The following is a 25,066-nucleotide window of genomic DNA, read 5'->3' as shown; positions in this document are numbered from 1 at the left end:
TTGATTACATATTTAATAAAATTTATATTAATAATTATGAATAATAAAAAGATAATTAATTTAAATATAAGTGAATATAAAATTAAAATAATATCTAAAAAATTATTGTGCGCTTTTATTATATAATTAATAATTAGCATATAAAATATTAAGAAATAAAATAGTTTAGTGGCAAGAGAAGTATTAAGTACAAGGAAGATTTATGTTCAAGCCACTTCTTTATTAATTTTAGAATTTTCTCTTGAACGGTTTGGTTAGATCAATTTTTCATTGATTTTGACCAATTTTCACCGGTTCTTATCGATTCTTGACCTTAAACAGTCTTTATACTAGACCGAACTAATTGGAGGTTTAGTTCACCGATTTTTACATTTATGGAAAGGGGGTGGGGTGGGTCTTCTTTTTTCTGATTTGTGTACGATGCAATTTTGAGGCGTATGGATTCAAACCGGTGAGCCTCCAAAAATCGAGCTGATTCCGGCGGTTTACCGTCGATTTGGCTGATTTTTCACCAATTTTTTGTCAAGCGGTTCTTTGAGTTAATCGGACCGGTTCTTGGTTAACCGGCCAGTACAGTTCGGTTTTTCCAGAACCATGCAATTTATCAAATATTTTTTATTAAAATAAAAAAATTGAAGGAGCGAAGTAATTATGCGGTAAAAACTATATAAATAAGGGTTGATATATAAAGGCAACTAAGAAACCCTAAACCAGTAAACCCTAACACTACTTGATCTTATCTGAGCAGATCCGCCACGGCTGTTACTGCCTTCTCCGAACAACTCTTCCTTCTTCCAATGTGGGGGCGGGGGCGGAGCAACCCTTCTTCCTCCCTTGGAGGTAGTTGCAGGCGGCTCTGCCCCGAGAAGAGATGGACACGGAGGAGCGGCCATCCGCTGTGTCGGAATCTGCGATGAAGACTGCCCGCGGTCAGAGCCCCTCTCTTTGCTTGCTGGGGCCGTGATGGCCACGCGGGCTATCCCAATCCAAGATATCTTTTTTTTTTCTTTTCTTAAAATTTATAATGTTTTCCAAAAGTTTTGCTTGTTTACTTTAATTGGACCTGTATCAAACAACTTTATCTTGGAAATTTCGGTTTTTGCATTTTTTAGTGTGTTTCGAGTAAAACTAGAATATGTGTCTCTAACAGTTTTGCGGATCTTGCATAGTTGCATATATCAAATGTTTTGTGGTTTTCCCTTTGACGCAATTGTGTGGCTATGCTCATATTGATATGGTTTTTACGACTAAATTTCCATAATGGTTCTCAGATCCATGACTTCCACCGTTTTGGTCCTGAGATCCTACTTGTAATATTGTAGTCCCGGATATTGAACTTCAGGCACCATAGGGGTCCTTCGACTCCTCTCCGTCGCTGACTTAGCAAACTCAGCAATGAGCTGGCACTCCCTTGCTAGACTAGTGCGGAACGACGACATTTTCGTTTGGCGCCTAATGATGGCCCAAATGACTTTGTTTACATGCTCACAAGAATCAAAATACTATCATGTTGGCCATGATTAGGCGTCAAATTGTTTTACACTAGTCTGGCACGGCAAAGAGTGTCAACTCATCACTGCTTTTGGTGAGTGAGCGCCAAAAAGAGGTCGACGGACCACTATGATGTCCGTAGGTCAATCTCAAGGACCACAATACCAAATTGGTGAAAGCAGAGAATCTAAGGACTATTATGGGAATTTAGTATGGTTTTTTGCTTTATACTCAAGTCATTTAGTGCTTCAGAAATTTTCTTTGGACTATAATTCATACATTATTTTTCAGTTATAACTTGTTGATTCCTTGAGTGAGGATTTCTCAATCCATTTAAAGAACTTATGAATCAGTATGTGCGTTCAAATTGGTTGCGTGCTTATGGTTTCAAATAGAAATGATTGATATTTAACTCTCTACTTCTTTTAGTGCAACCTTGAAATACTAGGCAATACATTATGAAGCAAAAACCATAGCATCTCTACTAATGCAATGTACACACCAAATGGTAGATTCTCACCAAGCCAAATAGTTAAACAAACACAACAAACCGAAAAAATAGTATAGGCCTTCAAAGAAATGACCCTATTCAGGTATACAGTTCTTTGACAACTCCCAAGTGTCGTTTTCTTTTCCTTTCCCATTCGACAGGGCAGGAGTAGCTGAGGGAACTTTGCTCTTGTTATCGTCCATCTTATCTAACTTGGACTTTTGCTGCAGGCTATTGAGTTTCTTTACCTTGGAGGTATGAACTCGTACCCGGATTTCCCAAGGACGCGCTGCAACCCAACGCTCCGTCCAGCTCCAACCCCAGCTTTCCTTACCGAGACTATAGGAAGCCTGACCGAAATATTGGCTACAGTTTGGCCTCCACTGCAATAATTAAGGCATGCTTTTAGAAATGTTTCTGTTACATCTCTTCTATGTGCTAAATCAGTGTTTAGGTGTGAAAAAATGTGGTGGAATTCTTTGTAACAATTGGTATGTGATGTGCTGCAAGTTGATCAAGGTTTGTACCTGATGAGAGAAGGCATATGCCATGGCTCGCTCGCGTTTAATTGCGGCTTCTTCTCTCTGATATAACCTTGAAATTATCTCTTCCATTGTTTCTGAACCGCCGCACCATTCCACCTAGCATGCATTTTACCAAACAGCATTACAAGAAACAGAGAGAAGTGATGGCTGCTATTTTGATAACCCCATCAAAATCGACAGAAACCAAGTCATTGCGAGAAGATGGTTGAAACAATGTGTACCTCTAGCTGATGAATCTTAGCTTCGAGTTTTAGCTGGCTTTCCAATCTCCGTTGCTTAACACGAGCTTCTGTTATCATACAGATTCTGCGAGCTTTAATCTCGTCTTGTATTCTGCTCCATGAATGTATATAGCTTAATGCAGTTGCTGTTTGCTCTCTGGCCAGGTGATCTTGAATCAAAGCTTCAAATTTCTCTGCTCCCTTTAGATGGTTTAATGTTCTTCTTGCCTGCATAGTATGCGAGAAGGGGTATCATTTAATGTTCTTAGAGAAATATTTGGTGTACTCATTGTCCGATTGACGGAGTTGATATGTGGAAATCCAACATCTATTTGGTGTAGTAGGTTGAATTTGATTCATCATGCTCTAGTGTAATTTGATGGTATAATTTAAATAATGATTTATGTTCATCTCCCATGATTCAAATTGTTATGCTAAATTATATGAATTCAATTCGGTGCATTGTTACATGGTACTTAAACTTGATCTATGAAACCAACAAGGAAGTGCTATTTAGATTTTCACTTTTGTTCATAACTAGTTGATGGGAGCAACCACGTACACTTGATTGTTAGGAAGATTATAATTTATAAAGAACAGGTTTGTTTCATCAAAACATGGAGAAATGCAGCCAAGTTTCTAGCCTTGAAAATCAAGCAATTATATTTGTGACAATTTGTCAAGATCTTGTGTTTACTATTATAAGCAACATGAAATGCTTTTTTTTTACAAGGATAAATCAATTTTGCATAGTTGATACGTTGAAAAGCCATTATATTTGGATTTGGATATGTTAGGTTTCTCAACAAATTGCTAACTACTTTATAACCAATAACATCATTCGTACACTAAACACACTTGATATCTGCATAAAGTACAGTTGTTATTGAAAAAATTAATGATGTCAATTAGAAAGGGTTATGCGTAATGAGATTATTTTAAAACTGTACCATAAAAGAGCGAAATGCATTTTGGATCCTTGTAGCAGCAATATTATCAATCAACCTTGAAGGAACTGTTCTGTCCATTATCAAACCACCTTCATTAGGGATGATGCTACTTGACTCTTCATTACTGCTTTGCTTTCCATTCAAGGATTCTTCGTTTATCTTTTCTTCGGTAGGATTTACCTATATTCAAGGACCGGTGAGAAACCAAAAAACACCATGTTCTTAAAACGCTTTTAAATGTATCTTCAATATTCAAATTACTTCATTTTCACTGGATTTTATTGACAATGGCTTGGAAATCAAGAGTTAAAAATTTTAATTGAAGGGGAATTTTAAAAATTTCAATTCTTAGTTGTTGTTTTTACTTAAAGATATATATAGTAAATTTAACAGATTTAAGTGCAACTTGGTTAACTAATTATTCCGAAAAGTGCATAGAAGAGAAAAAATTCAATAATGCTTCATATACACAACTACCAAATCAGTTATTCGTATAGAATACATTTTAAAATAAATACATATTGAAAATAATCATCACATGTATTTATATATAAATGCATAAGAACTGATATTCTTTATACATATAGTATTTTTGGAGAAAATTATGGAGAAATCACCTTTTCTTCTTGGGATTTATCTTCTTTGGGTTTCTTTTTCTGTTTGAATAGTATCCAACAGCCTTTCGTTGCACCCATTCCTGTTTCTTAACAAGTAACCTGCACAGTAATATTCCATCCAACAACTTATAGTAAATTTCTTCATAGATCCATGCATTAGTGTGATGGAGGAACATTATTATTTGGTTATTTACTTATTTATAATTAGCCTTAACTTCCTTATCAGATGCATTAACCCTTTCCATAGTATTATGCAAATTATCAATATGTAAAAGCTTGAGAATTGAGGCTATCCAATAATGTAATATTAGAAATAAAAATTATTAAAAATGAAAATAAAAAATAAAAATACAAACAAGACGCATATTTTAAATGAGAAAAAACTATTTTGTCGAAATTCCATCATAATAGATGCCTTTTCTATTAACACCATGGAATTTATATCCAAATTAAAATCAGCAATCTATGTTTATTTCTTTTGATGTTGCACCCAGAACTCTTGAAACAATTTACAACACTAAATCACACAAGTAACAAAAAAAAAAAAAAGAGTCCTATTCCCTTAGAATATGAAAATAATTCCATGCTGAAGTTTGTGGCACAAAAAATAATCATAATCATATTGAATGCCAAGGATAAAAGCTAAAGATATGAAATGGTTAAGGGGCACATACCAAGCAGAGAGAAGGGGAAAAAAAAAAGCAAACAGGAGTTTTCTTGAAGAGGATGATGAATGGTGGGTAGTAAGAAGTGATACATTGCAAGAGTACACATAAATTGAGAGCAAAAGAGAGATAGATAGAATTGCTCAATAATGCAATGACAAGCCAACAACATTGAAGGAGATGTTTGATCTCTTGAAAGAGTAGAAGTCTAAACAAGAAATTAATAACAAGAGGAAAATAAGAGAAAAAGATGAGGTGAGGTGAGGAGGTATTAATTATATGATTATTTCCCAGCTGTGCTCTTTTGAAAATGAAATATCATCATCAAGGAAACATTGATTAAAATCTTGGAATAACAACACAAGAATAATCTGTTTTGGTCCTGGAAGGCTTGAACTCGCGAACTTCCGCCCATAAGACCAACTAGGGATGACAAAAAAAAAAAAAAAAACCAAATATGTGGGATATCTGTGGAGATTTTTTACACAGGAGGCTAAAGGGGATCCGCAAAATTTTTACGGAGATGGAGATCCACCCGCGAATAAATGGGTACCTACCCTCTAGGGATCCATGAAATCTCCCAAAAACAAATTTATTTAAATGTTCTTATATATGTAAGTAATTTTAATTCATTTTATTTTAATTTATATGATAAAAATTTTATGTATATGTTATTATGTTAAATTTGTTTTTAAATTGTATTTGATTTGATATATTTAATTAAATTGTATATGATTTTATTATAGTTGTATTAATTTTTAAAATAAATTTAAAATTTTTGCGAAAAAATAAACGAGATCGGTGATAGAGATAGAACAGAGAAGAAATACATTTTACTAAATAGAAACGAGGCAAGAGCATGGGAGGACCCTCCACTCCTATAGAAATCTATTGTCATCCCTAAAACTAACGCTCTAACCGAATGAAGTACATATTGAATATTAATTAGCATATATTGATTTAAGACTAAACATGTTTAGGTCGGATTCTCTTCTAAATTAGTTTTAAATAATGGATTTGGATTTTTTAAATTTTAAAAATTTTACTTTAAAAGATAAAATGTGATCTCTCATTATTTATTTTATAGGTGGGATCAAGAAAAAATATAAGAGATAAACCATTCAAGGATGAAAGATCACATTTTACCTTCTCAAGTAAAAATTCAAAATTTAGAGAATCTAAATTTCAAATCATTTAGTATTATTTTGTTTCGTAGATGTTATAGCAAGATTTCGATTCCAAAAAAGAGGAAGTTCCAATACGAATAGCAAATACAAAAACAACAATAAAATATACGTAATACATATTTTTTATTAGTTTTTTATTTTTACCTAACCTATCATATATACTCAAACACCAAACAATATTTTTTACATGAACTCTTTTAAAGCTTTGGATCCTGATGGGTTTTAAGCTTTCTTCTTCAAAGAATATTGGGAGATCATTAGTCTTGATATTTGGAAGATGGTTAAGCAAGCATTCTTCGGTGTTACTCTTGATTCGAGAATGTTGGAGACTTTACTGGTTCTTATTCCGGAGGTTGAATCACCGGTATCTATAAAAGATTTCAGACCGATTAGTCTCTGCAATGTAGTTTACAAGATCATCACGAAGGTCCTTGTTAATAGGCTTCGTCCTCATCTTGCGGAGATTGTTGGCCCGCTTCAAGGAGGATTTATTCCGGGACGAGGAACTCCTGACAACATTATTATTGCTCAAGAAGTTCTCCACTTTATGAAGAAGACTAAATCAAAGAAAGGCACACTGACCTTTAAGATTGATCTGGAGAAAGCTTATGACAGAGTTGATTGGAGGTTTTTAGCTCATACCCTAAAGAGCTTTGGTTTTCCTATTCCTACAATTAATTTGATTATGAATTGTGTCACTGCTTCTTCCTTATCTATTCCTTGGAATGAGAATCGTCTGAATGACTTTACTCCTAGTCGAGGTCTTAGACAAGGAGACCCTATGTCACCCTATCTTTTTGTGCTGTGTATGGAGCGATTGGTATGCTTTATTAGTCATCAGGTTGATTTTGGCTTGTGGGAGCCGGTTGCTATTTCTAGAAGGGGACCAAGAATATCCCACTTAATGTTTGCGGATGACTTGCTTCTATTATGTAAAGCTACAAAGGGACAAGTGCAAAATGTGATGTTGGTTTTAGAGACTTTTTGCAAAGCATCTGGGATGAAGATTAATGTGGAGAAGTCTAAAGCGCTTTGCTCCAAGAATGTCTCTGCAATAAGGAAAGAGATTTTCACTGAGGTATCCTCTATCAGATTTGTCCAGGACTTGGGCAGGTATCTTGGAGTTATCCTTAGCCATTCTAGGGTGACTCGTTCAGCTTTCAATGGTGTCCTGGATAAGATTTGGAGTAGGCTAGCAAGCTGGAAAGGGAATTTACTCAATCGGGCTGGTAGACTCTGTTTGGTTAATTCTGTTGCAGCCGTTATTCCCATGTACCAGATGCAGGTCTCTATTTTTCCAAAGGAATTATTAGTAAATTAGAGTCTATGATGAGGAATTTTCTTTGGAAATGACAAGTTGATGGAAGAGGATTGAATCTCGTTAGTTGGAAGGTACTGGTTACTCCAAAAAAATATGGAGGTTTGGGGGTTAGAGATCCTTATTGTGTAAATATTGCTCTTCTTGGGAAGCTAGTTTGTATTTTTTTCCAGCAGTCAAACAAGCTATGGGTCCAATTGTTGGATGTCAAATACCGATCATCTCTATATGACTGTTTTAGTTATCCTAAGAACAAGGACTCTCCCATTTGGAGGTGTCTTTGCAAGGCTTGGAAAGTGTTGAATGATGGGTTTGCTTGGTGTATTGGAGATTTGAACCAGAATTTTTGGTTTTCTAGCTGGAGGAGAGAATGACGGTTATCTAATGAGATGGATTATGTTCACATTTCTGATTCGAATCTCCGGATACAGGATATTTGGTCGGTTTGTAGGTGGCATTTGGATACTCTTTATTCTCCTTTATATCAAAAGCTAAAAGGTAATATTGTCTCTTACAATCCAGATGAACAAGCAGGTCCGGAAGTGGGTTGGTATTGGTGTGGGTCTGCTGCCAAAGGCTATGACTCACGCAATGGTTACTTGTGGTTGTGTAAGCAGCTATTTGGTTGGGAGGAGCGGGAGAATTGGCTTTGGCTTTGGCGTCAGCTTGTTCCAGAAAAGCATAAGTTTTTGGCTTGGTTGTGTCTTAAAGAGGCTCTTCCTACTGTAAGTTTTCGCTTTAGAAGAGGGATGTCGTCATCAGATAGGTGTCCAAGATGTCTTTCTAGCCAGGAATCAGTTTTACATTGTATTCGGAATTGTCCAAAAGCTCAGCTTGTCTGGCATAGATTGGATATTTCTTGTCATCCTTTGGATTTGAAGAACTGGTTCTTGTATCATAGCAGAGAGCATCCGTTCAAGTTCTTTTCGAGACTTTGGTGGATATGGCGAGCAAGGAATAATGACATCTTTAATCCTCATGAAACTTGGCCTCTGAAAAAAGTGATTTGTCTGACATTATCTTCAGAAAAGGAGTTTAGGAATATTTTTGAATTACAACGTATGTCCCTTCCCTCTACTCTAAATGGTTTTTGGAATCCCCCATCCATTAGTACTTTTAAGATTAATTGTGATGCTAGTTATTTTGGTTCGGGTGATAGTGTTGGTTTTGCTTGTATTATTAGATATTGTAATGGGAGTTGGCAAATGGGGTGTTTGGGAATGATTGAGAGTAATAGTATTCTTCAAGGAGAATTGTTTGCCATTTGGAGAGGATATCTCTTAGCTTGAGATGTGGGTCAACGAGATGTTATTTGTGAGACAGATTGTGTGGAAGCATTTAATCTTGTTACTCAAGATGATTTTGGGCTTATTGATCCATTGGTGCTCAAAATAAGAGATATCATGCATTGGAATTAGCGTATTGACTTTCGTTTGATTATGAGAGATGCAAACACGATGGCAGATACTATGGCAAAGATGGCGATGAAGTTACAACTTTCACATGTGGAGCTTCTTTCACCTTAGGAGGAATTTAAGAATAGTCTTAAACGGGACTGTCCCTCTATTTAAGCAGTTCCTTATTTTGTTTGTTTTGTTTTTCTTTATTTAGTTTATTTCAGTCACAAAAAAAACACCAAACAATAATTTCACAATAATCTCTTTAACATTACCATCAAAATTATTGTGAAATTACATCCTTATTTACTTCTAACACTTCTGAAATCATTCTCTGATTTTATGTTATAGTGTTCCGTCTGTAGAATCTGTTATCCTTTTTGTGTTTAATGCTTTCTGGTTATTCCTCTACTTGTGGGTCTTACAACAACCCTCATGTGTATTTCATATAGTACTAGCGAATTGATATTGAATTAAAACAAAAAGGTTAATACTTAAACAATATAATAAAAATAATGGTGATAAATAATTCCATAAAAGAATACTTTAACATTAGTAAGTATGATGAAAAGAAACATATTTCAAAAAAATTTTTCGTACTTTTTAGAGTTTGTACAACAGTTTCGTTTTTGTTACGCTGCTTAAATTTCTTTTGAATAAATATAATAGAGAATTAATTTTTAATTAATATATAATATTAGTTAATTTTTTATTGTAAAATTATTTTTTTAACTTCACTTTTTGGAGGTTTAAGTTTAAAGATTTAGAATTTAGAATAAAATGTAATTTTTTTAAAGGACTGATATTGATAGGAAAATATTTAATTTCCTAGTTGAATTCATTTATTTTGTATCAAGCTGTAAAATGATGCTAAAAAAAATCAAGATCATTAAAATCATTTCAAAATCTTTCCTTAAAATATACTCTACTTTATTTCCTTATAGTTATGGATTTTGTTGCTACTTATGGTATATAGGGGAAAGTTTTAATCTCACCCTTCAAATTTTGAGAGAGAGAGAGAGAGAGTGCAAATTATCTCCAACACATATTGGTTAGGTTCCAACGAAACATGGTACTTGAATGTGAAAAATGAAGGAAACATCAAATCTTATGATATGGCTTGGATGAACACACAATATATATTGTGCATCTAAATCTAACAAAGATCTTTAAGTTCCTTAGATGACAAAAGAGTGGTGTCATAATACACGTGGTGGTGGCTGGTGGGGTATCCACTCCTAATCTATGAAGCACGGACGCTTCGCTGAGTTATCGTGTCTGTGTGTCAGACACATTTTGGACACGACACTCGTTTGACACGCGTGTCTGCTGTGTCCAACTGTGTCTTAATAAAAAATAAAAAATTCTTCTCCGGACACGCCTAGACATACTTAAATACCATCACGTGTCTGCGTGTCCAGTCTTATTCTTAATATATATTCTTAAAATAAATTTAGATATAGTATATATTATTATTTATTAAAACAAAAAATATTTTAAATACTTGATATAATTAAAATAAGACATTAAAAATAATTAAAAAATTTTATTTTATATTTTAATATCAATAAAATATCAAAATATCATTATAATTTATCTAAAAAATACTTTATATTTTATATATATGCGTGTCCCCGTGTCATGTAAGATTTTAAAATTCGCGTGTCAACGTGTCTCGTATCGTGTCGTGTCTCGTGTCCGTGAATCATAGCTCCTAATATTTGAGTCCAAAGGTTAGTGGTGTTTTGTAACATATCTTTGCTAGAAACAAAACCTTTTTGTAGAGGTGTTTATAGATAGGGTAAAATCGAGTTTATCTTGACTTAGATTCGATTCTAAATATACATCGGATCTATTTTTTAGATTCTAATTTGGTCTTAGATCCAATGAAACCTAAATATTTTTGGGCCACAACTATACCGATTCCAAATCAGGTGAAAACCGGATCTTTAAAGCTTTAACAATAATTTATTAAAAAATTTATTTATAAAAAATCTTATTTATGATGCACTTATTTATAAAGAAAAAACTTGTTATTGAAAAGTTGATATCCATAATTGAACTTGAATTTGTCTATAAATTCTAATTTGATACTTCTTTGATCTATTTTCTAATTCAATAAGAGTGATTAAAAATAAAACAATAAGCTTATAATTAATATAACATAATATTGAAATTAATTTAAAATATATATATTTTTTAGTTTCTTTGTTCGTCTTGACCCAGATCCGATCCGAAATAATCATCGGGTCTATTTTTGAGACTCTTACCCGACCTTAGACTCGATAAAACCACATTAAATTGATTTTGAATTTTAAAATAAGATAAGAAGAAAAAAATAAAATAACAAATAAAAATAATACAAAAATTTAATATGCTCCCACAAGTTGGTGGATAGAAGATGTCAATAATTCATAAGTTCCGATGAAATAGTTGAGGAAAATGCATATGGTGTGGTGATGCAGAAACATAGAAGGAGATGTCGTGTTTGAGGAAGAGAGAGCAAGCAGCGATCTTTAGAAGGCGCGTAGAGCGCAATAAGAGAGGCCGTGTAGAGCGCGATAATAGAAGGCGCGTAGAATACGATAATTTTGGGTCTATTGGACTCGGAAGGATAAGAAAAGAAAAGATGAAAGTGATGCAGAAACATAGAAGCAGATGCTATGCTTGACGGAGAAAGAGCAAGTAGTGATCTTCGGAGTGCGCGTAAAGCGCGATAAGAGTGATCTTCAGAGGGCGCGTAGAGTGCGATAAGAATAATTTTCAGAAGGCGCATAGAGCGCGTAACTGTCTTCCCGCAGACGGAATTGCGGAAAGGATGCGTAGACTGAACTACCAGAAGGAGGCGTAAACGGAACTGTCGGAAGGAGGTGTAGACGGAACTGTCGGAAGGAGGCGCAGACGAAAACGAAACTGCGAGGAAGTGCAAACGGAACTATCGGTAAAAAATTCATATTTATTTTTGGGGGAGTGCTAGGTAAACAATGACTATCTTGAACAACATGAACAACCACCAATTAAATAAAAATACACTACACCCTAATTTAATGCTACTAATCAAATTTAAGATTAATTTACTCTTTTAACCCTATTAATTCACATTGTTCACATATTGTTCAAAAATATTATTGGTTACCTATACTTTTCCTATTTTTTTGGAAATTATGGCTATAGTGAATGATCTATTCTATAAATGGTAGTTGTTTTCTGTCAGAACAATGGTAACTAAGATTGAGGTAGGATTTTTACTTGGATGGATGTAACAGAAATCGTTTAAATTCTGAATTAAATTAAAAGATTGATTATTTATTGTGGGAGGAATTGAAAAAAAAAATATGGTAATTTTTCACCAAAAATAAAAAAAATCAATAATTTTTATTATATGTTATTGTTATGGTATGTTATGAGAGAACAATTTTTTTTTAAGTACCACAACGGATTTTATCAAATATGTAACGGACCATTTTGTCTATCAAATTGAACTTTCAGCTTCAACGTGAAAACAAAAAAGCATAACACTAATGTTACATGTAAATCAATCAACTATTTTTCTCTCATCAGTGCTAAATTAAACGGTGCCAACTCTAACACATGTAAAAAAATTGTTAAATTTAAATTAAAACTGTAATGTTCCTAAAGATATGAAGAATGGAAAAATAAAAAGTAATATACGGCATAATTATGATCAACAAAAAGTTGATATGGGAACAACTGTTGCTACCATTTGCTTGAAAACTCTCTTTATGTGATTGTGGCTGTCATCATCATCCTAACCAGATCCGACGATGATGTTGTTAACGGGAATGAAGATGAGCTTGACGAAGAAGCCAACGAATCCCATAACCATGATTCCGATTGCAGTACTAACAGCTACCTTGAAATATTCTTTGCGATCGGGTTTATGGCAACGGTTGACGAGCCTTACGCTGTCCTTGGAGAATTCTTTGAGAGGTTCCAACACTGAATCAACAGCGTCCATTGCCTGTCTTATACTTTCAAAACTGAGATTGAATTTTTATTGTATATTGTTGGGGTATCTTGCGAAAGAATAATACTATTTATTTATATTAATTATTAAATTAATTTTAAATTTTAAAATAAGATAAAACATTAAAATTTTTAGACGATTCTATTAAAAAAGATAAGCATAAATAATAAAAAAAAAAAAAAGTATAACAAATTTTAAAAAAAAAAGATGAAATAACAAATAAAAATAAATATAATTAAATAGATAAAAATTATAAAATAATTAATAATAATATTTTTTAAATTTTAAGTGACTTAAAGTTTTTAATAATTAAATCAAAATTAAATTTTTTAATAATTCTTTTAATATAAATAACCAAATTATCTTTCAAAAAATTGTCTTTCATAAAAAATTAAATAATAATACTAAACTAAATAAATAAAAAATACCTAATTTTATTGCAGCTATTTCTATCATTAAAAAAGTTACACTGCATTTAGGAAAAAAAATATGTGTATTTAGGTACTAAGTGAATAGTTTTTTTTTTTTTAATTTTTGAGAAGCAATTTCCAAATCTAAGAGATTTTAATGCTTTGAAATTAGAAATTATAGAAAAAATATAAAAAAAATGAGAATTGAACACATCAAAATCTTAATTGAGAGGAAGAGGACTAAAAATTGAACTAAATTTATCCTTTGACATAAGAACTACTAATATTTTTATAAACAATTTGGAGCCATGGCCCCAATTTGTCCCACATAAGCTTCGTCATTGAGTTTTTGGTGACTGAACATAACACAAAGAAAAAACATCTAAGAGAAAGAGTAGCACTCTTCTCTAATAATAATGTCTAAATTATTAGGGGGCTGTAACCACTCCAGGTACACCTGCTTGTTTAAAGCAGCAGTCTTAACCATTAAATCAACCGCTCTGTTTGCTGTACGCTGGATGAGCACTAAAGTGGCTATCCAATTGCGCTGAAGCATCTCTTTGATTTTGTCAAGCAGATCAGAGTCATTCGTAATCATGCTGATTGTGCCTCGCGAAACAAGAAGAAACGCATCAAGATTATCAGTTTCACATATGACCTCTTTACACTCGCAATCCCAAGCCATAACAAGCCCTCTCCAAATAGCATGAAGCTCACAAGAGAGAACACTAGAAAGAGGTATACTAGCAGAACAACCTTTCATCCAAATTCCCATGCTGTCTCTAATAATACATCCAAAGCCAGCTAATTGCCCATTTTCAAAAACGCTTGCATCGCAGTTCACTTTACAGACATTCATTGGAGGTGGTTCCCAGTTATATTACAAAGAGGAAGGAATAATATGTTTTTGGTTGGTAACAACCTTAGAGAAATCGCGAGCAGCATGTTGAACTAAGTGAACAATTTTCTCCTTATTCCATGGATCATCTTGATGGAAGATGTCATTGTTCCTGTCCCTCCAAATCCACCAAAAGGCCGCTGCAAAGAGAAACTCATTTTTGTTGAGGTTAGAATGAATCCAAGACACAAAATCCAAACTAGAGTCCTCAGCGGTCATTCCCAAATTTAAGCTAATCCAAATCTGACGAGCTTTTTGGCAAGTCCTAAAGTAGTGGTTAATATCCTCTAGAGCAAGATAACATCGCTGACAAAAATCAGAAGTAGCAAGACCTCTTTGAAACCGGTAACTAGCTGTGGGAACTCCGTTGTTGAGACAAAGCCAGAGCAGACACTTTATCTTCTCCGGTATTCTCAAGCGCCAAAGCCAAAGCCAATTTTCATTATCGTTCCAGCCAAATTTCTTCTTCAATAGCCATTCATACTCGCTTTTAGTCGAGTAGGTGAGAGTATTTGAGTTTGTCCAAAACCAACCTGTTTTATCTCCTGCCTGCTTGATAGGATCAAAGAGCATCAAATCAAGTTTAACTTCTTCCGGAATCATTGTGCAAAGAATATCCCACCGCCAATGTCCATGGTACCAGACATCTTCTAGCTTCAAGTGAGAATCAGAGATGTGCACAAAAGGAACCAAAGGAGCTAGCGTTCCACATGGTCGCCAAGCATGATACCAAAAGGATTGAGACATCCTGTCTGTACACCAATTAAAACCATCACGAAGCTTTTCTATTGTCTTATAAATTGCTCGCCAAGTTCTTGAAACATTATTAAAAAAATTGGGTGAAAAGCAAGACCTCCCAGATAAATATTTTGCCAACATAATTCTTACCCAAAGCTTATCATTATTATGCAGTAATTGCCAAACAAGCTTTCCTAATAAAGCAAAATTTACACACTGGGTATCTCTAATTCCCAAGCCTCCATATTTTCTTGGAGTGACAACTTTGCTCCACTTGACATAATGTAAGCAACGCTCCCCCACCTTTCCCTTCCACAAGAATTGTCTAAGCACAGAATCAATCTTTTGACAAACCGAAGTAGGAAAAAGAGTCACTTGCATCTGATAAATAGGAAGAGAAGAAGCAACAGATTTAATTAAGCAAGCCTGCCTGCTCTGTTAAGGAGCCGACCTTTCCAACTAGCCAGCCTATTCTTGATCTTCTCTAAAGAGTCCGAAAAAATAGACCTAGCAGCTCGAGGATGATTAAGGTTCACCCCCAAGTATTTGCCTAGGTCACTAGTAAAAGGAATATGAGAAACACCAGACAACATTTCCTTCCTTCTATTAGAGATATTTCTAGAACAAATAGCTTTAGATTTTTCAATGTTAACCTTCATACCTGAAGCTTTGCAGGACAACTCCAAGGTGTGCACAACATTCTAAACTTGATTTTTCTTCGCTTTACAAAAAAGGAGGAGGTCATCTGCAAACATCAAGTGAGAAACTCTAGGTCCTCCTCTAGAAACAGCCACACCATCCCAAATACCCTTGTCAACTTGTTTGGAAATGAAGCACGCCAATCTCTCCATGCACAAAACAAATAAATAAGGAGAAATTGGATCTCCTTGCCTGAGCCCTCTGCGAGGTTGGAAGCTGTCCAATCTATTCCCATTCCAAAGGATGGAAAGATTTGAAGGCTGAACACAATTCATTACAAGCCGAATAATTAGAGAAGGAAAGCCAAAAGATTCAAGAGTGTGCTCAAGAAAATTCCAATCAACTCTATCATAAGCCTTTTCTAAATTAATCTTAAAAGCCATAGCTCCTTTTCTAGACTTTGTCTGCTTAAGAAAGTGAAGAACTTCTTTGACTACAATAATATTATCAGGCGCTCCTCTACCATGTATAAACCCTCCCTGAGTTGGGCTAACAATCTCATCCAAAAAAGGTCGTAATCTATTAACCAGCACTTTAGTCACTAGCTTATAAATTACATTACAAAGGCTTATTGGCCGAAAATCCTTCAATCTAGTTGGAGGGTCGCATTTAGGGATAAGAACAATCAAAGTTTCCAACAAAGAATGGCTTAAAGTCTCCCCTAAGAATGCTTTCTGAACAGTACGCCACACCTCATGACTCACCACATCCCAATATTCCTTGAAGAAAAAAACTTGAAAACCATCCGGTCCAGGAGCTTTGAACGAGCTCATATTATCCAGAGCTTCTTTAACCTCCAACATTGTTACTGGGTAGACAAATTATCACAAGCATCCTGGCTAAGAGATGCCATAGGAATTTCTCCCATGCAATTAACCTCAACAGGCTCAGTAGAGCAAAAAATATTTTTGAAAAAAAGAACAACTTCTCTTTGCAAAACTTCCGGATCATCAGATCAGGACCCATCACTGACCAGCAACCCATGAACCTTGTTAGATTTTCTTCTAATGATGGTTTGCATATGGAAAAAGCTAGTATTTCTACCACCATACCGAACCCATTGATCTCTTAACTTCTGGTACCAAAGCAATTCTTCCTGGGCCAAAACTAGATTATACTCAGCTCTCAATTCTTCCTCTTTGTGCTTCAAAATCGGATCATCATCAGCTTCCATTTTCTGTTCAATACAATTCAAATAAGCCTCCAATTTCCTCTTTTTAATAAAAATATTGCCGAAGACCGTAGAGTTGAATTCCAACGAAACTTCTTGAACCCCCAACAACTTCCTATGGATGCCAAAGTCTGTACTATTCCAAGATTTATGAACAATGGCCTTGTAATCAGGATGCGTTGCCCATGCCGCTTGGAATCTAAAAGGCCGGTTTCCTTTCTTGATAGGAACTCCTTGACATCGGATAAGTAGGGGACAATGATCAGAGTGGGAACGGTTAAGAACTTCAACAAAAGTTTCTGGAAAAAGAAGACGTCATTCTGCAGTATAGAAAGCTCTATCCAATCTCTTTGCAATTTCTCTGTTTCCTTGAATTTTACGGAACCAAGTAAACCGTCTTCTAGAGGTTGTCAGATCAAAAAGACCACAAGAATCTAGAGTACTTGTAAAGACACTACTGCGAGTCGAATAGTAATTACCCCCCTTCACCTCATGAACACTCAAAATATCATTAAAATCCCCAACCACCACCCATGGGTCCTGAATGCACAAACCAATATCAAGCAGATGACTCCATAATTCTACTCTATTAGTGGCTTGAGGGCTGCCATAAACCGCACTGCAAATCCATCTTCGCCCACCACCATCAATTTCCAAAGTTACACATTGATTCATAACCCAAAGAATTTTACAAGAAAATTTTAAATTAGCAGAGAGGAACCAAATTCCTCCCTTATGTCCAACAGCATCTACAATCCCTACAGGATAATAGCCTAATCTCCCCCAAAATTCTTTCATAGTTTCAAACCCAATATGAGTTTCCACCAAAATAAAAAAAGTTTGTTGAAATTTTCGTACTAACTCCTTACAGTGCACCGAGACATCTTATTTGACGCCCCCTTACATTCCAACTAATAATATTTAAATGGTCACAATTCATAAAAATAAATTAAATAATTGGAATTTATAATCATTCTACCTCACGTTGATGGACCCCTGTCTCCAATTGTCTTCTGGTGGACTTGCGTCGCAGAACCATCATTCTTCTGTTGAGGTTGGTTCTCCAAGTTTGTTGTTGCACTAGCTTTATCAAGCTCCTTTTGTACTCGAGAATCCATTGACAATGCTTCAGTAGGTGAGTTTTGAAGCGAAATAGGACGCTGCCTTTTGTGCCATGCTTTAAAAAAAATGAGTACTCTGATCCTTGAAAGCCACCTGAGTTGTTCCCAAAGAGCTAAGCGTGGATGGAGGATCTTTCTTTTCCTTAGGCTCCACCTTTGAATTTGATAAAGACTTCACCTTTGCATTTGATGAGGATCCAACATGCATTTTATTATACCCAAAAGAAAATTTCTTACTCACCAAATTGGAGCATATTGCTACATTGGCTTTTTTTGGCACCACATTGAGGCCTTTACCCACTTTTTTCTTGCCTTTTCTACTAACTGTAACCCATTCACCCTCTTTTGCTTGAGTATCTCTATCCATGCGTGATTCTTGTAAATTATCATGCACAAGACCCGCTGCTCCATGCTTCTCCATAATTGGAATTGATTTGGCATTAATTCCAAATTCAAAAGTTGAATTTTGATTTTTTACTGGGATTTGACTACCTTCTGCCGTTTTCTCGTTGTTATCCACCGGAAACAGTGACGGCAAATTTTTCTCCTTCACCATGGTTTCCTTCCCAATGCCATTGTTGTTCTCTTTCGCACATTCTCTTGTGATATGTCCAAAGAAGCTACATTTTTCACAAATTAAATTCAAGTGCTCATATTCTATGTCATACATATGACCATTAACTTGAATCTTTTTTATGACTAGAAGTCCTAAGTTAATTTTCACACATGCTCATGCATACTTTCCCCTCTCTGCAGACTTGGTGGCTAAGTCGATGCGGATCGGTTTACCAACAGCTGACGCAATCATTTTCATGGCTCTCTCTTGATAATAGTTAATGTTTAAACCTGTGATTCTTATCCAAACCATGGTAGATCCAAAAGTGTTTTCACAAGGTCTGCATGAAGAACTCCAAGGTTTAACCGCAACATAACTACCAGTAATCATCCATGGTCCTCCAAGGAGAACTTTTTCTATATCCTCCAAGAGATCAAATTTGACTAAGAAATAGCCAAAACCGATATCTAGTACCTTATATCCTCCTTTGGTTCTCCAGACTCCTTTAAGCCTGTGCGTGATCGCCGTATAGCTAAAGTTTTTTCCAAGAACTTTGATCACGATGGCATCTTTGTAGGGCTTTGGCAATATCTCTTTTGCTTCTTCAGTAAACGTCACAGTTGGTATCTCCGAATCGCCTTGCTTACCAACTACTATAGCCATCTTATCCCCATCAAGAGAATCAGCAACCTCCAAAGCTCTTCTTGTTGAGGCACCCACAACTTTATCTCTGAACGATATCCGCTGACCTTGAATCTTGTTATTGTCTCCTTTAATTCCCTCCTTTTCACCTGATGCATGCCCACCTTCACTCTCCCCCTTATTGCTCTCGCTGGCATGGCCGACTGCCTCGCTATGTGCCACCCTCAAAGATTCTCCCCCGCTCTCTCCCCTCTCCATTTCAAAATTCAAAATTTAAAAAAAAATTGAGCATTTTCCGTCATTGAGTTTAACTGAGGAGTTAATTTTTTTAACCAATATCAATTAATTTTTTTTAGAGAAAAGCTCAGTATACAAGCGATTAGGGCTTGTAATTATTACAAGTTCATTAACGCCTAATCCACCAAAACGTGCTGCAACTCCTACGTCACTTACACGCGCTATATTCACGCCGTTTCACGTTTTTTTTTGTGCCTCTTTTTCTTCTTCTTCTTCTTCCTCTTCCTCTTCCTCTTCCTCTTCCTCTTCCTCTTCCTCTTCCTCTTCCTCTTCTTCTTCTTCTTCTTCTTCTTCTTCTTCTTCTTTCTCTGTGTCTCTTTTTCTTCTCTTCCTCCTTCTTTTTTTATTGAAATTTCTTCTCCTCTTTTCGTTTTCTCTTTCTCCTTCATCAAAATCACCAGAAAAAACAAAGAAACATTATTCAAGGTACGTTTCTTGCCTTCTCTTTCTCCTTCTTCTTCTTCTTCTTGCTACACATTCTTCTTCCTCTTCCTGTTCTTCTTCTTCATTTACGTGCTTTTCTCTTTGTTTTCTTTCTTCATTATTCTCGGTTTCCATTATTTTTTGACATCAAGCTCTAAAATTGTTTTTGAAGAAGAAGAAGCAGCAGCAGAAGATGAGGAGGAAAAAGAGAGAGAGTTCTGAATTATGCATAAGGTGTACTTCAACGAATTTTGGGTGTATTTCTTAAATTCTTTGGGTGTATTTTTGTAATCCTTTGGGTGTATTTCTATAATTCTTTGGGTGTATTTCTGTAAATCTTTTGGGTGTATTTCTGTAATCGTTTGGTTTATTTCTGTAACTGTTTGGGTGTATTTCTATAATTCTTTGGGTGTATTGATTTCAAGAAAAAATATACTGTCTTTCCCTATATTGGGTGTATTTCTTAAATCCTTTGGGTGTATTTCTTAAATCCTTTGGGTGTATTTCTGTAATCGTTTGGTTTATTTCTGTAACTGTTTGGGTGTATTTCTGTAATCCTTTGTATGTATTTCTATAATCGTTTGGGTGTATTTTTGTAATCGTTCGGGTGTATTTTTGAAGTTCCATCATCTTCAAAACAATTTCAAAGCTTGATTTCAGAAACCATGAAAATCGAAAAAAACTGAAGGAGATCGAAGGCAAAGAGAGAACGCTTTTCCATACAAATCATACAAGTCATTTATATTCACGCTTCTTCTTCTTCTTCTTCTTCTTCTTCTTCTTCTTCTTCTTCTTCTGTAACGCGCGTATTAGGCCCATCTTCTTCTGCTTCTTCTTCTGTAACGCGCGTGTTAGACCCAACTTGTAAGACTTGTAAACAAAAATGAATTGTTAAAATCTGCAGCAGAGGTGTAAATTTAATTTTTTATCGGGTGTATTTATAGTCTGTGTTTGGGTGTATTATGCAGATCTCTATGCAGACCGTCATATATGGGTTCCAATCTATCTGGATCACCACTTCATATTATAGTACCTGTAAATCAGACATTTTGAATACACCAGAGAGAGTTTAATTATGGAAAAAAAATTTACTTATAATTGGATCAAATATATTTACACCATGTGTTCAATTTCTTACAAGAGTATATAACAGTTACATTAATCAGTGACAATATCATTAGAATCTATCTGACAAAATGGACTCAATAACAATGAGGATGGCCTGGACAGTCTTATTGCATCACTTCTCCTCACTCATATTTCTGAATTTCTCACTCAACAGATGGGTTGCACACTTTAGGTCCTTGATTTGCTGTAAACAAAGCAAAATTAGACTTAGATATATTTCTATTATGAAAAACTAATTTGATCGAAGACATATATTTGTTCTTACATTTTTTTAAGCTTGGTTTTTGCCTTCCATTTTTACTGCAATGAAAAATACACCCATAGATATCAGTCAGATACACCCATAGATCAACCACATACACGCAAACCGATTTTATAAGTATTTAATGAGATCAGTTCAAAATGATGTTCAATTGACTCAAACAACGATAAATATACAAGCTCTAGCAATATTACAATGTCAAGCAATATACACCCAAGGACAAGCAATATTAGAACAGTTGCAACAGTTGATTATATTACATGATATGGGTTCAGGAATATACACCCAACAAATTACGCCGTATACACCTAACAAATTACGCCGTATACACCCAACAATCAACCATATATACACCCAACACATTACGCCATATACACCCAACAATCAACCATATACACCCATACAAATTACTCCATATACACCCAATAAATTAAGCAATATACAGCGAAAAATCAATTACGAGAAGAACTAGAACAAGAAGAACAGTAAAACCTAGAACCACTTTGAAGAACAGTAAAACCTAGAGGAACTTACAAGAAGAGTAAAACCTAGAATAAGAAGAATAGTAAAAACAGTGATATGAGATTTAGAACAAGAAGATCAATAAAACCTAGAAGAACATAGAAGAACAGTAAAACATAGTTCTTCGATTTCGAAATCAGAAACAGAAATGTGAAAAATGTACAAGATGAGTAAAGCAATAACGTACCTTGAATAATATTTTGTTGATGGTTTCTGCTATTATTCGCGACGAGTTCAAATGTCTCTTCAGTTTGGAATGTTGCTCGAAACTTGAGGATTTGTGTTATCTTTGAAGGAGAAGAGGAAGAGTGAGCCATAACGAGCGGTTTTTTCGAAGCGTAATCATTTGAGTGATGCGCGTGCAATTGACGCTCCATTTAAAGGGAGAGAGTGTGCGTGGATTAAACCTGGGTTGGACCAACTTGTAAGGATTGTATGCGTTATTTGCATATATGTGTAGCGGGGCCCTTTTTTTTTAACGAATATCAATTAATATTTTAAAATTAATTTTTACAATAAAAAAGTAGTCAATATTAATTAAAATTAATTTTTTATATTTATTATTTCGAATTTTAGCCTGATAAGAATCGATAGATTCACATCTCAAATACAATCCGCAAAATTCGAATGGAAATCGTATTGGATCCTTCAAGGATTTTTTATTTTTATAAATTAAATAAAGGTAATAATTACTGAAATAAATAATTTAAAAAATATTTATCGAAATAAATATTTCTCTTAAACGAGATAGAGATATATGTATTTATAAATAATTAAATATAATTTTTAAAAATAATAAAAAATATTAATAATATAGTTTGGATTAAACTTTTAAAAATAGAATGTTTTAGATAATAAAAAAGATAGATGATTTTAAATAACAGAAAAGATAAACCGTCCATTATGTGAAAGCACGCCGTTCCACTATTAATACGGTTATCTTTTTTTAACTGTCCACTATTAAATATACTCCCATACAATAAATAAAATTTGAAATATAATTATATTTAAATTATATTTCAAACTTTTATATACTCGTACGCAACAAACAAAATTTGAAATATATATAATTTAGATTTAAAAATTAATACTCAAGAGACATAAAAAATTTAAAAATTTTGTCGGTTAAAAGCAACAGTATTAATAGTGGATAGTTAGAAAACGTACTTATGTACTTATTACGTACTTTTACGTAAACGAGATACATACAAAATTATAATTTACAATATAAATAAGATAAGAGAAGTATTTATTTCTGTAAATATTTTTTAAATTATTTATTTCTGTAATTATTATAATTAATTTATTTATTAAAATAAAAAAGCCCGATCCTTAAATTGCGCATAAACTAATCGGACATGTACATCCCTAGTGATTATTGGTTTGCAGGGTTACTGAACCAGTGATTTAAACATGACATGTAGATGCAATTGTTGTTTTAAACTTTTAATAATAGTGGGTGTTTGTACCAATTTTAGGTTTAAATAATCTTAACAGCAAAAATATGTCTTTTTACCGTAAAAAATAGTATGTTAATTAACCTATATGATTAAAAATAAATGTATACTAAAATTAACTAGTAAAATCAACTATTAATATTGTTTTGGACTTACTTAAAATTGGATGGTGGTTGGGCTTGTTTGTGAGGCCAAAGCGCTAGAGGAGGGTGGGCTCCGTCTTGGTTTACATCTGGGAGCCGCCGTCCGAATTATGTATGTGAAAGAATGGAGGTGATACCTACAAAGACACTCTGATGCCTAAGTTAGCAAGGGAGTAAACAGGTTTTGAATGTATTGGACCTTCTTTTTACTCGAGTGCTTCAGTGTATTTATGAACCAATAATCACCGTTGAAGTAGTTCCACTTCTAATGGTGGATAACCGTCCCTTTATTTTAGGATTGTTGAGATCTCTCTTCTAGAAGTGGGCGAGAGATTTAAGGAGGTAGTTACTTATTTGAATAAGTGTCACTTGCCAACTCATGTCGAGTCCGATCTCTTAGAAGAGGTCTGATTGATCAGCGAAGACCAACCCTTTGGATTGGGCCTTTTTAACTTAGTTGGGCCTGGCCATGGCATTGGGTCAGGGTATGAACAGTGCCCCCACTCGAGTCCGATCTCTTAGTTATGAGTTGGATTCGAGTATTAATTGAACTCGGATATGCTCAAGTCGGTGTTTCTTTTCAAGTTGGAAAACCGACGTGATTTTGAATTCAACCGTTGCGTCTAATCAAACGTCGCGTCCGTTTGGGTTTTGCATTTACACGTAGAGGCGGTTACATTGGTAACGGCGCGCTCCTTTAATAATCGCGTCATTTTACCATTATGCCCCTAGTATGCTATAAAACCTTTCCGTCCTTCTCTTTCTTTTTCTTTCGTCTCCTCTTTGAATTTTTTCTTCATGTTTCTTTTTACTCTCGTATGTCCTTCGTGCTTCTGGTGCTCGCTTTCTCTGTTTCTGAATTTTTTAGTATTTATGGCGTTTCTTCCATTCTTGCAATCAGTTCTTTTCTCCAAGGAAGGTTAGTTTCTCATTATCTTAATTCCTTACTGGCTTTCATAGCGTCTTCACTGTTTTTATTGAGTGTACTGATCGAGGAGGAGTTTTTTGAGTAAGCTCTGTGGCCCCTTTATTGTTTGTGGTTAACTGTTTCTGTTTTGGAAAGAAACTGTCTTGGTTCAAAACCTGTTTTTGATGGTTTCTTTTTTCTACGTACTGTAGGTATATCTCCCTATATATTTTTTCTTTTTTGAGAAATATTTTCTCGAGTTTCTGAAGCCTTGTTGAGATGGGTAGATTCTTCCGTTTTATCTGAACTTCCCCTAGTAGATGATGTTTTTATAACTAAACTTAGGAAATATCATAGGGTTTGTGTCCTTGAAGCCGATGAACCCAAGTATGAGTTAGCAGCCCTAGACCCAGAGGATAGAGTTTGCTGTGGGAGTGGGAGGCTTACTGAGTTTGACTCTCATTTCATTTTCATGTACGATTGCCTTTTCACCCGTTTGGGAGTTGCATTCCCTTTTTTTGATTTTGAGATGGAAGTTTTGTCCCACTGCCGAGTAACTCTTACCCAACTCCACCCTAATTTCTGGGGTTTTTTGAAAATTTATCAACTTGTCAGCTGAGAGCTCGACTTTCTGATTTCTTTAAAGGTCTTTTTCACTTGACAAAGCCCTTTAGCGCTCAGAACAAACAACAGTGGGTCACTTTTTGAGCTATTCAGGATCGAAAAGTGTTTTCTATTTTTGACGAGTCGTTTCATAGCTTTAAAAATTTCTTCTTTAAAGTTTTTGCCGTTGAGGGCCATCATCCCTTTTTCCTTAATGAAA

The 25,066-nt window shown here is 34.7% G+C and overlaps 3 protein-coding genes, 1 long non-coding RNA gene and 1 pseudogene across 4 annotated transcripts; 1 reads left to right on the top strand and 4 right to left on the bottom strand.

Moving 5' to 3' along the window:
- Nucleotides 1-1,873: 1,873 nt before the first annotated feature.
- LOC107612509 (protein IQ-DOMAIN 10) lies at nt 1,874-5,120 on the bottom strand. The gene is made up of 6 exons (XM_016314203.3): nt 4,989-5,120; nt 4,315-4,413; nt 3,698-3,877; nt 2,748-2,975; nt 2,509-2,622; nt 1,874-2,364 (listed from the first exon to the last, which is right to left on the bottom strand). Exons 2-6 carry the CDS (start codon nt 4,390-4,392, stop codon nt 2,077-2,079), a joined length of 888 nt encoding a protein of 295 aa, XP_016169689.1. The 5' UTR covers nt 4,393-4,413; nt 4,989-5,120; the 3' UTR covers nt 1,874-2,076.
- On the top strand, nt 1,944-3,163 carry LOC107612511 (uncharacterized). Its single transcript, XR_001613789.3, has 2 exons — nt 1,944-2,084; nt 2,212-3,163. It is a non-coding gene; the product is annotated as an uncharacterized LOC107612511 (long non-coding RNA).
- Nucleotides 5,121-12,647: 7,527 nt separating the features above from the next.
- On the bottom strand, nt 12,648-12,860 carry LOC107612327 (protein transport protein Sec61 subunit gamma pseudogene; annotated as a pseudogene).
- Nucleotides 12,861-16,569: 3,709 nt separating this feature from the next.
- LOC148547552 (uncharacterized) lies at nt 16,570-17,583 on the bottom strand. Its single transcript, XM_088495494.1, has 2 exons — nt 17,265-17,583; nt 16,570-17,084 (listed from the first exon to the last, which is right to left on the bottom strand). Exons 1-2 carry the CDS (start codon nt 17,581-17,583, stop codon nt 16,570-16,572), a joined length of 834 nt encoding a protein of 277 aa, XP_088351620.1.
- Nucleotides 17,584-17,765: 182 nt separating this feature from the next.
- LOC148547551 (uncharacterized) lies at nt 17,766-19,362 on the bottom strand. The gene is made up of 3 exons (XM_088495493.1): nt 18,647-19,362; nt 18,148-18,526; nt 17,766-17,945 (listed from the first exon to the last, which is right to left on the bottom strand). Exons 1-3 carry the CDS (start codon nt 19,360-19,362, stop codon nt 17,766-17,768), a joined length of 1,275 nt encoding a protein of 424 aa, XP_088351619.1.
- Nucleotides 19,363-25,066: the final 5,704 nt, after the last annotated feature.

This window comes from Arachis ipaensis, chromosome B8 (genome assembly GCF_059453495.1).
Source record: "Arachis ipaensis isolate K30076 ecotype BB chromosome B8, ASM5945349v1, whole genome shotgun sequence".
Taxonomy (NCBI): domain Eukaryota; kingdom Viridiplantae; phylum Streptophyta; class Magnoliopsida; order Fabales; family Fabaceae; genus Arachis; species Arachis ipaensis.
The sequence above is the reverse complement of the archived record's forward strand: the minus strand, read 5'-3'. Positions and strand labels throughout refer to the sequence as shown.